We start from the raw sequence: 18086 nt of genomic DNA on the forward strand, positions 1-18086 counted from the left end.
TAAAAAGAATTATTATTATATATGAGATCATTTATTAACGTTAATGATTAACAACCTCACGGGACTAGCTTCCATACGAAAATCTTTAAAATCGGTTAGTTACTGTACAGTATTACCTAGTAGTTTACATTAACGAAATTTTCCGTTTTTTTAAATAATTTTTAGTAAGGAGAAAACAATATTTTTTGAAAAATTTCCATTAATAAGTTTAATCATAACATATGGGCGGATTTGATTCACGGGATAAAATTGCTTTATTGCCTCATTGGTCCTTTTGCGTAATACTAAACTGATCAGCAAACACAAGATTTCACATCAGGTGAGTTGTAGATCAATTGAAAAAATTTTTTTTTTGAACTTGCCAACGTTAAAAAAAAATATTTTAAAAAAAACCGTGTTTTAACCCATCCGACATAGTTACAACCCATCCGACTTAAGGTATGTCAGTCTGTGAGTTGTATGAATATTTAGTGCTGGAGTTTTTTTTTATTCTATTGGCTAGTTTTCTATTTCTTTTTTTTTTCTTTTTACCTTTTAGATCTAAGTTTTTTAAATAATATTGTTCTAAATTCTCCCTTTTTGCTTATATAGGTTCATTTGAGAAGACTTATTGTAAAGATATCTTGAAAGTGAATTTTTGAAAAGAGTTTGGGTGGTTATCTTTATATTTCACTATTTTTTTGTCACAAGTGTTGAGCGTTCAAAATGTTTTATGTTTCTTATTATACTTAAATTTAAAGTATTATAAATACTGTAATAGATTAAATTTATAATTTAAAGATCAATTTTTTAGTTTTAACTTGAGACTCGTATACTACTTGTGTACTTTTTAAAATTAGCAATTAAATTAAAAAGAAGCGAAAGTAAAAAAAAACATTTTATTGGAGTGGCTTAGCGTTATCATATGATGTTACACTGATCTACATATCATAAATCTGGCCAAAATTATGTTAATTCCGGCCAAAATTAAAATCGTATCAAAATTGATTTTTTTTAATCACACATCTTTATGGATATCGTGCAATGCATCCTTAACTTTGCTGTGCTTGCATAATGCAAAAATTCAGCATATTTAGGTGATGAAACAAATCCGCCGATATGAATTACATAAAGTAATTAGTGATTTGTACCTTAGATTGTAAGTAATATCGCGATCGGAGTTTCCTCCAAACCAACTCAGCCAATAACAAGCCAAGAAAATTTGTGTGATCAACAAATTTGAAGCGTAAAAGCGTAAAAATTTTCTCTGAAATTTTGTAATTAAACGTTTATTTTATTTGTTAACAGTTGGAGTTTTTTTGAAGTAAACCCCTTTCTTTATTCATAATATTAAGAAGTTGTTAAAATTTATGAGAAAACTCGATATTTTGATTATTTACAGTTTTTTTTTAAAAAAAAATGAATCAAGTAGTTTGTGTAAAGAAAAAATAATTATTTTCTAATATATAATAATACTTTAGTACATGAAATTGTTAAGGGTTTGAGGGTTTAAATTAGAAAAAAAAATTTTTTCAATTTTTATTATTTATTGTATATATTAATATTAGGAAAGAAAAACACAATAAAATAAATTATTTATTAAATATTTAATATCACCGTAAATTTATGAATTTAATGATAATTTTAAACGAATTTTCATAAATTTTGATTAATGAAGCGAAATTATTTGAAATACATTTACTAATAAACTAGGTGTTATGTCAGTTATAAGTTATTGTTTCATTTAAGGTAACAAAGTTAAATTAAATCCGCAGTTAAAGAAGTCACGCGGTCATGTGCATGACATGTTGATCACCATAAAAGTTACATTTAAGGTTAATTTTTTACTTCCAATTGTATGACAAGCTCTTTTATTCTTTAACATTTTTTTTACAATGTTTTCAAATTTTTGGGCAGAGTTATCTAATGATTATGAAAAACTTCTTGAAACTGAAATAGGATATGATGTTATTATTTATGCTGGAGAAGAGCTAAATGTTAAAGAAATCCATGCTCATTCAAATATTTTATGCATTAGGTCTAAATATTTTAGTGCGGCATTTTCTACTGAATGGGCAGAAAAAAAGGATGGAAAATTTATTTTAAAGAAACCAAATATTTCGCCTTACATATTTAATATTATTCTCAGGTAAAAAAAAAATCAATGTATTTATGTTATAAAGTTTTAATAATTTCTAAAAAATATAAAAATTAATGATTATTAAATTATAAATTGAAGGTTTATTTATTGTGGAAACATTGAATTAAAAAGTTTGCAAGGACCAGATGTATTGAAATTATTGATAGCTGTAGATGAACTTGGTGTTCAACAATTAATTTCTCATATTCAAGAATATTATTTAATTGAACATCAAACTGAATTTTTATATCAAAATCCAACTGGTATTCTTGAAATTGTTTATCAGCATGAAACATTTACAGATTTATGGAATTTTTGTCTTAATACAATTTGTGAAGAACCTAAAATTTTATTTGATTCTGATAAATTTATTAATTTAAAAGCACCTTTATTAGAATTATTATTAAAGAGAGATGATTTAAATATGAATGAAATTGAAGTTTGGGAAGGTTTATTGAAATGGTGTTTTGCTCAACAACATGTGGAGAATAATCCAACTAAATGGAATAAAGATGATATTACAAAAATTAAGGGGTTATTAAGTAGATTTATTCCATTAATTGGATTCTATAATATTGAGCCAACAGATTTCTTTTACAAAATTTATATTTACAAAGACATCTTACCACAGGAATTAATTTATGATCTTTTAGAATTTCATATAGTTCCTAATATTGAACCTAAATCTAGTATAGAACCATCAAGGAAATCATATTTAAGATTTAAACTTGATTCTACTCTAATTCAATCAAAGCATATTCCTCTCTTTGCTTCATGGATTGATAAAAAAGATGCTTCACATTATGATTATAAAGATATTCCTTACGATTTTAAATTATTATATCATTCAAATCGAGAATGATGTGATGGTGAATCATTTCATAGAAATTGTGATAAAAAAGGAGCTACTATTTGGGTAGCAAGAATTCAAGGTTCAAAGCAATTAATTGGGGGATATAGTCCACTTGATTGGGAAGAGGATGAGGAAGGTGGATGGAAAACTACTACAGATAGTTTTATTTATAGTTTTGCAGATGGAAAAATTATTTCTACTGCAAAATTTGGTTATGTTAAAAATCCAAAAAGTGCTATTTATTGTTTTTATGATCAAGGCCCACATATGGGTTTTCTTTACTGTAAAAGCAATAATGACTGGAGAAATTATGATTCTAAAGCTAACTGTTATCCTAATGTAGGTATTCCAATTTCTGATTTTACGGTAGATCATTATGAAGTATTTCAAGTAATTAAAAATTAGAACATATATTGTTTATTAGGTATGGTTTGACAATTGGTAGTTATACTGATGAATTATTTATAGTAAAAAATTAATTTTATAATATTTTAAAATGCGCTAGTTATAATATTTTATTTTTTCTTACATAATGTCAATAAAGATGTGCTAGTCCTGTTGATTGAATCAGAATTTGTTTTAAATCATTTTTTGCAATAATAGGAATAAATAACTGAGCTTTATATGGATAGTTAAAATGAAATAATTGGAGGATATAACCCACTTGATTTAATGTTACAAATAGAATAACTGAATACTATCATTACTACTATGCGAACATAATAATCTAAAAATTATTGTGATGAAAAAAAAATTAAAAAATTCAGCAGATTTAAATTGGATAATTTTTAAAATAGTGTAATTTTAGGAATAATATACCCATTTTGAAGTAACCATCACCGAATACTGTCTAATCCTCGAATGCCTTACTACTAATTTATTTCAAAGAATAAATTTATAATAATCGGTAAATAATAAGTACAATAAAAAAGGAATAATTAGTGTTTTATTGGAAAAATCGGAAAGGATCTAAGGATTTCTTTATTAAAAAATCAAAAGGGAATGCTGCTTCACTCGGCGTTCTGAAATATTCGTTCCATCCTACTACTATTTCTAATAACTAAATTCCTTACTAAAGAGCTTCTTCCTAAATCCGTTGGTCTCCCTTTCCTTTTTATATTTTATTATATATACAACTGAACATTCGTTGCCGAATGACCAAATTTACTAATTAAATAATATTAGAATTTTTTATAAAATTTTATTATTATGTATTATCAAGAATAAAAAAATTCGTAACAAATGTAATTAGTGACGTCAGTAAGGATGAAGAGCCAGCCGTCCATAGCTAATTTGAACATTCTCCTGATAAATTGATTTTAAAATTATCAATAGAATGGAACGAATCATTTGTGAACACTTGCCTAAAATATGAGAGTTATTTAACTTTAACAAATATTCCAAATATTCTTACAATTGTAATTATATGTACGTTCAAATATTCATTACCCATTTAACCATACATATGTTATTTTTGGTTACTTTCTTAATATATAATATACTTACAGCCAAAATGCAATTCCTAAAATATTTTTGTTCAAATGACACTTGCCTACGTTATTTAAAGAATTTATAGAATATGGAATATAAATTATATAGATTATAGACGTAATTAGGTCATAGTCGACAGACTACAGCAAATTGCGTAGTGGAAGTGTAAAATGTAAAGGCGTGTTGTATACCGATCAAGGTTTCGAACTTCGGCAAGGGTTTTTGGTTTCGGAAGCAAGATTTTATAAACAAAACTGGCCGAAATCCGAAACTTGGCCGATTTCAGCTACAAGTATAAATAGAATAGTGTGTGAACTTTTCAAATACTTTTTTTGAACTTCCATGAATTCATTATTTGTTGATCATTACGGAATTACCTGGTTCATATATTTTTGAAAGAATGGGTAAAATGCATTCTGCAGATCGGCGAATATGAAAAATGCATTTACTTGTTAGCCAAATATGGCAAACAATCTAACTCCAAGGTTAAAATCTTGTCCTATAGAGATCTATCCTTTTAATAATAAAGATACAAGCAAATTTTTTTTTAGAATTAATATGAAATAATAACTTTAGGAAATTTAATAATAAGAAAAAACCCCTTAATCAAAAAACTCCTTAACCAAAGCTAAATATAATGCTTTCTAAAATCGCAAGTTTCTTGAAAACGGGGACAATATTTGCTTTATACATATTCATATGTATTTGCCGATCGAATTAACGCTAATTACCGTTTATAAGGTCGCAGATTAATATAAATTTAATTACGTCAATAAGCAGTATGATTACATAATGAATTTTTTACTCTGATATTCAATTTGAGCTCAACTATATTCGTACATGTTGTGTAAACAAGATAAATAAGAATAAATAAAAATGAAAGATTAGATTTCCCTTTTCGCGCTTATTTATGTAAAAGACATGATAAATTTGAAACATCCGATGTTACATGATGTAATACCTTTGTCTATAGATTTTTGTATATAAACTCAGAAATCTGGTATTGACTCTTAAAAAAATACTAAGTACAATATGAATAATATGGATAACAATTTATGTTATGACAGACAATTATTTACCATGTATTATTCTCAACCTGTTTCAACTCACTCTTTCGATATAACAACTAACGAATCACTTGATTTTGCTTCTCATAATGTAACAAATCCTGTTGTTATGCAATATCAAGAAACATTGCCAGTTATAAGTTATTTAAAATTTTATCATTTTTATGTTAATTCCTTTTATCTCATAACTTGTAAAATTATTTTACAAAATGATTCTTCTTTTGACAATTATGACCGGTATAGTCACGAGTTCTTTTATCAACATCCAAACGATCCTTCTACAAAATATCATGTTACTTGCAAATTACTTCCAAACTCTTTAATTGAAAATGTTTTGAATAATGAAATTTGTGAAATGAATTTTGATATCGAATTATTATCATTAAATCAAAAGTTCGATCTTGAACAAAGCCTGAAACAAAAACTTTTCAATCGAATGCACTGTAATAGAAATACAAATTCGTTTTGTAATGACGTTGTGAATCATGAAAAGATAACACAAACCGTTTCAATGGAAGACATTCAAAATTATAATGATAGTTATTTTCCAAGCAATGATCATACTCACCAAGATACAAATGGGTTGAAAGATAATGTCATTCGTACACAACAAGACGATTTCAATACTTTTGTACTTCAGCAAAATAATTTCGAATACCACTCATTAATTATTTATATAAATTCGCATTATTTATTATTCGCCTTTAGGATAAATAGAGTACAATATATATATTTACTTTACTAATCATCGGTAAATTATGACAAGAAAAATTAGCTTACAATTCTTTTAATCAATTTTAACATCAGTTGTTATTATTTCCTTAATTCATTTTTTTTCGTTTTCGTCATTTACATGAGGAATCATAAACTTAATTTTATCGTAATATATTAGCTTTAGTAAATATTTCTCGAGTGTTGTTATGTAATTTATTATGAATTTCTAAGATTTTAACTCAAAAAATTAATTAAGCTTTAAGATATTTATTACAAATAAAAGTTAAATCTATTAGATTTCGGCAGATCCTTATTTACTTTTTTTTTATTGAACTTTGTATTAAATTAATTCATGCATAATTTAAACTAGAAGAGAAAAAAGAAATCATCAAGGTTAAATTAAAATAAATAAAATTATAACGAAATGTAATTTTTACTTACGACGTGGGTCGAATCGACTGATCCAACTGAATCATGAATAACAATTAGTAAATATTCTTAAAAAACAATATATATATATATAGTACATACTGTATATTTATGACTTACTGTCGACGTATTTGCTTTGAAGTATATTGCGGGATAGCTTCACGAACCTTTACATAAGGTTTAGGTAGATGCCCACATTTCTTCATTAACTCCATAATAATATTATCAATCTGTAAAAAAAATTTTTGTTTTTTTTTTAAAAAAAAAAGAAATTAATATTTTCCTTTAATTACTTCAACATACCTCTTTAGTGAAAAGCGGTCCTTTTCTTCCTCCCATTTTAGCTTTTTTTCACCAAAGTGCCGCGCAGCATTGCTGCGGTTACTGCTCGGCGTGAAGCAATGTTGCTTTTTTAAGACTGTCCTCGTGAGGTGCGTCATCGGCCTTTGATTGTACAATGAAATTGTTTTAAATTTCTTTGATATTGATTATGATAAATGACGAAAAACAAAGAAAAAAGAATTAAAGAATTCTTTTATGTAATTTAAAGAATGCTTCTCACAATTACGTATTCCAATGAAATTTCCAAAAATTATTGTTTTACTAGAATTCTATTTTCCAAAGAAAATTTTATTCGTAAATTTGCATTATTAATTCATTCAGTTTATTTCCAAATAGAAAAAGTACGACACAATAGTCATAGTAAAAATAATCAAAAATATAAAAATAGTTTAGACTCACTTTGAGATCCGTTACAATTTGATTTTGTGGATGAATAATATTTATTAACTATTAAAATAAATTCTTACGATGTATAATTATCTTAAAAATACTTGTAATTTTTAATAAAAAAAGGGTATTGCTAATTTTCACTGGGTAAAATTTACCACCCCCATAAAAAAAAAACTAAATAGTAAACATTGATAAATATATTAAATAAATTTAATTGAATACTAACTGTAAAAAAAATTTGGAAATTGGTTAATAAAATTTTTTTAAATTCACAAAAAACAAAAATTTCATTTTTTCCTAAAAATTTTCTAAATAATTGACATTTTAACTTAAAAATCTTCTTTTTGACATTTATTTTTATTTAAGTTAAAAAAAAAAGTATAAACCTGGCGAATTTCCCCTGGTTAAGTTTAGTAATTTTAAAAGAAACAATATAAAGAAACATATGTTTAAATATTTCTCATTTTATAATATTTATTGTCATTTTTTTTTATTAAAATAAACGAACAAATTATTTGTAATTTTAGAAACTAAATAATAAAATTTTCTTATAATTGCATAATTTAATAATTGTAACAAAAAATAATTTTTATATGTATTAAATAGAAAAGTCTTTATTCAAGCCTTTATACTACCAAGGTTACAAAAAATTTTTCAACAAATTTTGCATTTAATATACAGGAGTATAAAAAACGCGGTTTTTATTTCCACAACAAAATAAAATAAAGAAATAGAATAGAATAAATAATAATAAAAGTATCGTATACATTTCAAGGTAAAATCATAAAATATTTTATAAAGAATATACTTTGGCATATTTAAATGAATAGTGAGTGATAAAGGTGAAATTTCACCTTTTTTTGTATTATTACATGTCGGGTTTACAAACCTAATCACATTAATAAATAGTAACTGAACCTGATTGTGAGCAAAAAAATATGGAACAAAAATATAAGCATAAATAGTTTGACTAGTCTTTTAAACTTGAGTGCACGTGATTTTCGTCTACGTTATGTTTAAGTAATATTGCTAGGGTCGTAAGCAGCTTTGGATCCACTATAGTTTTGACAGAAGCTAACTCAGAGAGTCGAAAAGTCTAGTTTTACTTGAATTGACTTAGGTTCAAGTCCCCACTCCCCATTTGATTATGTTGATTTAACATTCTTAATCTTTAAATGTTAAAATTCTATCAGAATAAAAAAGTAAAAGATTTTACATAATCGGCTAAACTATCAGATAGTCTGTTATAAATTTGATTATGTGATCATGACTTTAATGTGTGGCAGGTATGCGTATATTTTGGCCAACAAAAGTATAAATAAATAGCTTCATTTTTATTGCAATAATGATTCTTCTTAAAAATTATATCAAAAGTTATAATAACTATTATCCCCTGATCGGCACCATTTACACGATTATGCAATTGTAGTTATACCTACTGGGTAGCAAAATTTATATGTATTTATTTATCCGTTTCTAGGAAATTTTGCGGTAAAAATTAACTATTGATTATACTATAATGGACTGATTTGAAAATTTGAGTAATTTGGAAAGATTTGCATTTTCCAAATGAGAAAATCTTTCTTTTAATTTATTTGTAATCTCAATATTATTTTTCAAGTGTAATAGTAATAGTTCCGAAGCTTTTAAAATTCAATTATTTTTTTAAAATCTTTTAAAATAAAAAAAAAACCAAGCAAAAGAAAAATAAGATTCAACAATTAAATATACTATATTATACTCACGATATACTATAAAACACTTACTATTGTGTAAATGGCAGGGGATAAATCAATTATCTCCTGGCTAATTGGAATAGTAAAATTTTACTTAGAATCGGAACATGATCAGCCTTCGGCCGATCATTTATCCAATCCTAGTAAAATTTTACTTATTCCTAATTAGCCAGGAGATAAGTAATACTTATAAAGTTCAATAAAAATTATTCATACACTCATTATAGCATATATTTTCAACATATTATTATTCACGATATACACGATATATATAAGAGAATACCATTCCTGAATCTATCACTTTATCTTAATAAGAAATTTACGTCAGATTTTAGTACTTAAAATTATAATGACATATGGTAATATAGTTTTTTTATTTGGAATTTTTGTAAATAACTCTTAATTTTTTAATTTCAGTTGTAAGAACATGCAATTTTGAGGATACCTTCTTTTTAAAAACGAAATTGACGTTCCTTGTTGGTAATTAAGTTTTTCATTTATTTACTTTTTATCTTTTTTTTTGATTATTTCATTTTGCTCATTTCTTCACTTTTCTTTTTTCGTTTTTAACACCTATTCTTATTCAAGTCCTCTTTTGACTCTTTCAACAAAAGAAACAGTGAACAAATCCAAGTTCACAAAGCAAAAAAACAATCTTGTATTTTTAACCGAATATTTGTCAAATAAAAATTGGGATATCCGGATATCTGAAATAAGTTTTTTATACAAATATCATATCCAGTACTGGATGTATTAATAAATATTTTTTTTTGAACTATAATTTTCTATTTTAAAAAGTAAATACTTTATAGCAAAATGTTAATGATAAATACAAAATAATAAATTGTTTAATAAAAACGGAAATAAACAATAGATAGCTTATTCAACAAATTACAAAACTTTTACAATTATACTGCTACCTCATTCAGCACTCTAAAGTATCTAGTATCTAAGTTTATGTCTATATCAAACTACTCTGAAAGCTTTCTCTACTTGATCCTGTGGAATTTATTTCTGATTTGTCCTTAATTGACCATGCATCAAATAGTAGTTAATTTTCAACATTTTCACTAGATAATTATGAGATAATGAATTAAAGGTTTTAAGAAAAATTAGAAAGTTTTAAAATATAAACTAGAATCTATATTTGGATGAATTTGTAATTTATGAGTAGAGATTTATTATATCATAAGATTATCATATTTTTCTGATTCTTCTTTAGAAAGTGAAGTTTGATATATAATTTAAAATGAGCGACTTGTATTAGATAATTGTGGACGAGATTGTTCAATGTAAGTATTTGTTTGTTCTTGTGATAATAATGACTTATTAGCCTCTACAAATTCTTCTATATCGCTCCTAAATTGTAATATATCATCATCCATATATGCAAAGTGTTCATCATTTTCCTCATTTAATTCATAATATTTGCTAACACTTCTAAACCATTGAGTTATAATATGTTCAAGACTTACTATAGTTGGTCTATTTTCTGGCTTTCCATCCCAACATTTTTTCATTAAATCTATATAACATTTTGGAGTACCTTTTATAATTTCAGGACGTTCCCCATTACAGATATCTAAAATAAGTTGACAATTATCATATACTTTGTTACTAAACGGAGGAACACCTGATGTAAATTCCCACATTATCATTGAGAAACTATAGATATCTCTTGCTGAAGTATAGGGATCGTTTTTTAATATTTCAGGTGCCATATAAGGTAAAACTCCATAGTTTGTTTCATTTTCAGCCTGTAGTGAGTCATTTATAGGCTTACATAATCCTAAATCAATAATATATGCTTCATAATTATCTGACATTAAAATATTACCATCATGAAGATCACAATGTATGAACAAGATTTGATACATGCATCGTTTTAAGCCCCAAAATAATATTTTTTAATAATTATAATTTGTATTGCCATTCAAGTTTGACCATGTCAGATAAACATTTTCTTAAGTCTCCTTTTTTTGCATAACTCATTACTAGTATGTAATTTGAATTTTTTGGATCTTGAGTAATCCCAAAGAATTGAATGAATTTTGAAAATGATTTTTTCTGACAATTATAATGATACTTCCACTATATTATAAATAATCAAAATTATTAGTTTAATATTAAAAAAAATAAATAAATAAATAAAATAAAACAAACCATACCTCATTTATAAATTCATCAAATTTTGATGAGTCATTGAGGCTTTTAAGAATGACTTCATGATTTGATTGCCTACTCCATTGTTGCTTATCAAAATTCCAACTATTAATAGGTCCATCTAACCAAATAGCTTCATAAATAATACCAAATCCACCTTTACTAATATAATTAATATCTCTCAATCTATTATAAGGTATCCACTCCAAAACATCATAACTGTTTTTAGCATTTAGTTGTGCTTCTCGAATAAATTTATCAACAAATTCATTTTTACTTGTCCATTTTGAAAGATCTTGCTGAAATTTCTTAGTATTACATTGCTGACACCAGTAGTAATCAATAAATGGTTGTTTACATTCTTCACAAAATTTATCAATACTATGATTATTAATATTTTCTGTCACTTTTTTATACCAATAAAAGGCTTTTTCTACATTCATTTCTGTTCCTTTACCATCATAATGAAGTTTAGCTAAATTATTCATTGCAGCTATATCACCATTTTCTGCTGCTTTTTGATACCAATTAAAGGTTTTTTCTAGATTCTTTTCTGTTCCTTCTCCATTTTCATAGCATTTGGCTAAATTATTCATTGCAGCTATATCACCATTTTCTGCTGCTTTTTGAAACCAATAAAAGGCTTTTTCTAGATTCTTTCCCATTTCTTTACCATTGTAATAGTAATATGTTGCTAATCTGTAAAATGCTAGTTTGTAACCATTGTCTGCTGCTTTTTGATACAAATTAGAGGCTTTTTCCATATTCTTTTCTGTTCCTTCGCCATCTAAATAATGACTAGCTAAACAGCTTATTGCATTATAATCACCACATTCTACTGCTTTTTGATGCCAATAAAAGGCTTTTTCTAAATTTTTTTCTGTTCCTTTACCATATCTGAAACATGTAGCTAAATTGTGAAAAGCATTTGTATCACCATTCTCTGCTGCTTTTTGATGCCAATAAAAGACTTTTTCTAAATTCTTTTCTATTCCTTTACCATTGTAATAATGGTCAGCTAAACAGCTCATTGCATTTTTATCACCATTTTCTGCTGCTTTTTCATGCCAATAAAAGGCATCTTTTAGATCCTTTTCTGTTCCTTTACCATATCTGTAACGTGTAGCTAAAGTGTGTGAAGCAATCTCATTACAATTTATTGCTGCTTCTTTATACCAATAAAAGGCATCTTTTAGATTCTTTTCTGTCCCTATACCATTTTCATAGCATTTAGCTAAATTATTCATTGCATCTTTATTACCATTTTCTGCTGCTTTTTGATACCAATTAAAGGCTTCTTCTAGATTTTTTTCTATTCCTTCTCCATTGTAATAATGTGCAGCTAAACAGATCATTGCATCTTTATCACCATTTTCTACTGCTTTTTGGTGCCAATAAAAGGTTTTTTCTAAATTCCTTTCTGTTCCTTCTCCATTTTCATAGCATGTAGCTAAACTGTGAAAAGCATTTTTCTCACCATTTTCTGCTGCTTTTTGATACCAACAAAAGGCTTTTTCTAAATTCTTTTCTATTCCTTCACCATTGTAATAATGGTTAGCTAAACAGTTTATTGCAGTTTTATCACCATTTTCTGCTGCTTTTTGATGCCAATTAAAAGCTTTTTCTAGATTCTTTTCTGTTCCTTCTCCATATCTGTAACATGTAGCTAAACTGTGAAAAGCATTTTTATCACCATTTTCTGCTGATTTTTGATACCAATAAAAGGCTTGTTCTAAATTCTTTTCCGTTCCTTCACCATTGATATAATGGTTAGCTAAACTGTTTATTGCAGTTTTATCACCATTTTCTGCTGCTTTCTGATGCCAATTAAAAGCTTTTTCTAGATTCTTTTCTGTTCCTTCATTATTGTAATAATGGTTAGCTAAACACTTTATTGCAGTTTTATCACCATTTTCTACTGCTTTTTGATGCCATTTAAAAGCTTTTTCTAAGTTCTTTTTTGTTCCTTTTCCATTTTCATAGCAATGAGCTAAATAGTGCATTACGTCTGTATCACCATTTTCTGCTGCTTTTTGATACAAATAAAAGGCTTTTTCTAGGGTTTTTTCTGTTCCATTTCCATATTCATAACATTTTGATAAATTGTACATCGCATTTTTATTATCATTTTCTACTGCTTTTTGATACCAATAAAAGGTTTTTATTAGGTCCTTTTCTGTTCCTTCTCCATTTTCATAATATAAAGCTAAACCATTCATTGCATCTTTGTTACCATTTTCTGCTGCTTTTTGACACCAATAAAAGGCTTTTTTTGGATTCTTTTCTGTTCCCTCTCCATTATAATAAAGTGTAGCTAAACTATACATTGCACTATCATCACCATTTTCTGCTACTTTTTGATACCAATAAAAGGTTTTTTCTGGATTCTTTTCTTCTTCTTCTCCATTTTCATAACATTTAGTTGTATATTTATTATTATTTTCTGCTGCTTTTTGGTACCAGTAAAAGGCTTTTTCTAGATTCTTTTCTGTTCCTTCTCCAGTTATATAGCATTCAGCTAAATTATTCATTGCACTTTTATTACCATTTTCTGCTGCTATTTGAAACCAATAAAAGGCTTTTTTTAAGTTCTTTTCTGTTCCTTTACCATTGTAATAATGTATAGCTAAACAGGTTATTGCACCTTTATCACCATTTTCTACTGCTTTTTGATGCCAATTAAAAGATTTTTCTAGATTCTTTTCTGTTCCATTTCCATATTCATAGCATTTGGCTAAATTGTGCATCGCACTTTTATTACCATTTTCTGCTGCCTTTTGAAACCAATAAAAGGCTTTTTTTAGGTTCTTTTCTATTTCTTTACCATTGTAATAATTTACAGCTAAAATATACATTGCATCTTTATCACCATTTTCTGCTGCTCTTTGAAACCAATAAAAGGCTTTTTCTAGGCTCTTTTCTGTACCTTCACCTTTGTAATAAAGTATAGCTAAACCGTATGTTGCACTATCATTACCATTTTCTACTGCTTTTTGAGTCCAATAAAAGGTCTTTTTTAGATTCTTTTCTGTTCCTTCGCCATAGTAGTAAAGCATAGCTAAATTATACATTGCAGCTTTATCACCATTTTCTGCTGCTTTTTGATACCAATAAAGGGCTTTTTCTATGTTCTTTTCTGTTCCTTCTCCATTTTCATAGCATTTTGCTAAATTGTACATCGCATTTTTATTATTATTTTCTACTGCTTTTTGATACCAATAAAAGGTTTTTTCTAGGTTCTTTTCTGTTCCTTCTCCACTACTATAATATAAGGCTAAACTTTTCATTGCATCTCTATCACCATGTTCTGCTGCTTTTTGATACCAATAAAAGGCTTTTTCTAGATTCTTTATTGTTCCTTTAGCATCTTCGTAACACATGGCTATATTATTCATTGCAATTTTATCACCATTTTCTGCTGCTTTTTGAAACCAATAAAAGGCTTTTTCTAGATTTTTTTCTGTTCCTTTATCATTGTAATAATGTACAGCCAAACTGTGCATTGCATCCTTATCACCATTTTCTGCTTTTTCATGCAGATAAAACTCTTTTTCTAACAAATTAATATTATCACTTGAATCATTCATTTTAATGGAAGTTGCTATTTCAGACAAAAAGTTGCCAATTTAAAATTTATTTTTTTTGTCTATTTAATATTAAAATATTAAAAGAATCCAAATCAGGTTATTTATACTATACGAGAATTATTTTGGAAAGTTGGCGTAATATTAATATATCATGCGGACGTCCACATTAACACAATCATTGTTGCGTATTTTTTGGCGTACTTGCATAGAAATTTCCATTTCTTTCTATTGTCAATCTAATCTAATTTTTGTTAGTATGGCGAGCCGTACTAAACAAAAGTGTGCCGAATTTTACGGCAGGTGCAGGTGTCGCAGCAGGCACCTGCCGCTGCACTTGCCACAACACCTGCTGCGATACCTGTTGTATCTGCTGCACCTGCCATAAATTTGGCACACTTTTGTCTAACATGGCTCGCCATACCCCAATATAGGTAACAAGAAAAATGATCATTTCCAATTTTATATATACTTTCATTTTATTCATTTTTGTTTATTGGTAATAGGGACGTTAATCGGTTCAAATCGGCCTGAGTTTTGATATGATTATTTAAAAATAAATTTTATTCCCAGGATAGATTAACTTACTGATAAAAAGTGATAAAGTTCAATCCGAAGTCAGAAATGCTTAAAATTTGAAACCAGCCCTAGTAACGGTGGCCAGCATCGGTCCCAAGCGAATTGCCGACTTTTGAGGATTTTTTTAAAAAGTTATTAATGATGGCGTAGTATAAATATTATATTAAAAATTTAATTAAGGTATACCCATGTTCAGTTATTTTCTTTTCTGATAACCCGACTAGCCAAGTAACCCGAGTACCCGACAATTCTGACAATAAACGTGTCCACTATATTTCAAATTTTGCTGTAACCGACCGAGCCATCCCTAGTCGGGTTATTAGAAAAGTATAAATAACACGTGACATGATCCTTGCCGCAGATGATATTATTCGCAACTTCGTCTCAACCTCGGAATCTGGTTTTTTTTTGAATATACCATTCTATAATTCAAGAGTTAAAATGGAATTGTCATATCCTGGATTTCTGCTGTGTCTAACAATTCAGGTGTATTAACTAATGTTGTTGACGTCGTTCGCACGGATTAATGAAGTTAATTGTTTCATCAAAATTTTCCGTGGATTTGTTGTATAATATACACTAGCAGCTTAGATTGAAAGAGCTATCAGCAGATAGATTATTAATAGTTGTATTATTTGTGAAATTATGGTAGTTTATTTTGTGTTTGTACTATCAAAAGTATAATCATCAATTTGAATCAAAAATTTATATAATTTTGAGGTAAATGTAATTTAACTTGGGGACAATTTTGCTTATAGTATAAAAAGCAAGTTAATTATCGAAAAAAAAATCTTTACTTAAAAGCATAACTATAATAACGAATTATAGGTGGTTCAATACATTTTATTTCTTGACTAGCAATAATAAGTCGTCTTAATAATATATTTTCTAGACTTTATCATAAAATAATTTTATTATTAATTTATTATATTATTATTTAAAGTAATAACTGGGATAAGTTGGCGTGTTGATACTCTAATCCGAATTTATTAGAACAAAACCTAAATTTATTGCGTAAAAATGAGAATATAATTTTTTTTTGTGGTTTGTCGCTGTTTAAATTTTTGCATACAGATGAACAAATTATCAGAAGTCAAGGGATAACATATATCATTACAAAAAAGGTATATAGTTTATGATCAGTGAAGTTTAATAATCAGCTCTACTTCAAAGAAGTACTTTTTTTACGTCTAAGTCGGAACTACTTCCGGATGGCCCCGCAGCATTACTTGTAAGAAATAACCATAAAGGTATATTTCTTTAGCAACCAGACCATCGAAGAGATATCATAAACTTTATTTGTTAATTCTTTAATCAATTAATTGATAATTATTTTTTAGTGTTATATATATGGGCATGTTCGGAATGTGTACTTTGTGACGCAGCACTTAAAGTTAAATCTTCTCTTAAATAAAGTTATATACTTTAACCGTTCTAAAAGTTTGTGTAGAGGGTTTAGAGGATTTAACGAAAAGCTAAATTATTCAAAAATGATATTCAATGGCCAAAACAAAGTTACGTCTTAATAATTTTAAATATATTAAGCAAATCTTTTTTATTTTTTGTGATGTGAATTCATCTTTGCATAATATTATATTAATTTCTAGAGAAGCTGATATTTATAGTTTGGGTTATGTGAAACTTAGAACAGATTGTAAACCTGATTAATAATTAATCTGACAAGATTTTTGCCAGTAAATGAAAATTCAACAATCAAGACAAATATTTTTCTAAATGAACATAAAATTATAATAAGTTTATGCGAACTTAAGATTAATTTGAGACGATTATGTGACTAATTATATTAGCAACGAAATATAGGAAGTATTTCGTAGAATGTGAGTAAGGAAAGAGACGTACGTTGATATTATTCATAAAAACTATTCAAGATGGAATTTTTTTTTAGAACTCGAAATATTATTGTATAGTCATACCACAATCTTTTTTTGAGTAATATTAGAATTGTTAAGGTATTGTTGTAATAAAACTATTAGCAATAATAATTGTAAAATAATAATGATTGTATGATAATGATTATATTTACAAAAAAAGAATTTTTATGTATTATCCTACCCGGATTTTGGCAAACATGTTCGCATAAATATAGTAACATGCACATGATGTTGATCACTATAAAAAGTTTATTATTTACATTCAATTTCTTTTTTAAAGGATACTGTAAGAGATAATACGAATCTATTATCAAATTTGTCCAAAGACCATTTCGAATAATTAATTAAAGAAAGTTAGTAAACATTCACATTTTTTTTACGAGTCATTTTATTTCATTGATTTAATCAAAAAAAAAAAAAAATTCACATTACTCTTCAAATATATTTTACATACTCGCCTTTCTTTAAATGCAAAGTCCACCCCTGTAAAAAAATAATGAATGTTAGTTAATATCCTTGAATAAGAAAAAACAAAAAATTTCTATACGCCTCTAAATACACTGTTTGTTTATCGTAGACTTTTAGAACATTTTTTAAAAAAAATATAATTTTTTTGGACCATTTACAACGATCCTTTCTTCAAAACTTCAAAATCATACCAATTGCAATCATACTTTTTAAATAAATAGGATTTGCTAAGTTAAATGATACTAATTTTTTTAGTATT

General features: G+C 26.8%; 4 protein-coding genes across 4 annotated transcripts; 1 reads left to right on the plus strand and 3 right to left on the minus strand.

Annotated features, from left to right (window-relative positions):
• Positions 1-4260: 4260 nt before the first annotated feature.
• OCT59_016930 (uncharacterized protein) lies at positions 4261-4849 on the minus strand (the record flags this gene model as incomplete). Its single annotated transcript, XM_066146020.1, has 3 exons — positions 4261-4336; positions 4479-4603; positions 4841-4849. The coding sequence occupies 3 exons, from the start codon at positions 4847-4849 to the stop codon at positions 4261-4263; spliced, it is 210 nt and encodes a 69-aa protein (XP_066003748.1).
• A 646-nt stretch (positions 4850-5495) lies between these two features.
• On the plus strand, positions 5496-6275 carry OCT59_016931 (uncharacterized protein; the record flags this gene model as incomplete). The annotated part of the gene is made up of 1 exon (XM_066146021.1): positions 5496-6275. One exon carries the CDS (start codon positions 5496-5498, stop codon positions 6273-6275), a length of 780 nt encoding a protein of 259 aa, XP_066003749.1.
• A 4110-nt stretch (positions 6276-10385) lies between these two features.
• On the minus strand, positions 10386-10661 carry OCT59_016932 (uncharacterized protein; the record flags this gene model as incomplete). Its single annotated transcript, XM_066146022.1, has 1 exon — positions 10386-10661. The coding sequence occupies one exon, from the start codon at positions 10659-10661 to the stop codon at positions 10386-10388; it is 276 nt and encodes a 91-aa protein (XP_066003750.1).
• Positions 10662-11055: 394 nt separating this feature from the next.
• OCT59_016933 (uncharacterized protein) lies at positions 11056-14891 on the minus strand (the record flags this gene model as incomplete). Its single annotated transcript, XM_066146023.1, has 2 exons — positions 11056-11232; positions 11310-14891. The coding sequence occupies 2 exons, from the start codon at positions 14889-14891 to the stop codon at positions 11056-11058; spliced, it is 3759 nt and encodes a 1252-aa protein (XP_066003751.1).
• Between the last annotated feature and the right edge of the window lie 3195 nt (positions 14892-18086).

The sequence above is a fragment of the Rhizophagus irregularis genome, chromosome 25, assembly GCF_026210795.1.
Source record: "Rhizophagus irregularis chromosome 25, complete sequence".
Classification (NCBI taxonomy): domain Eukaryota; kingdom Fungi; phylum Glomeromycota; class Glomeromycetes; order Glomerales; family Glomeraceae; genus Rhizophagus; species Rhizophagus irregularis.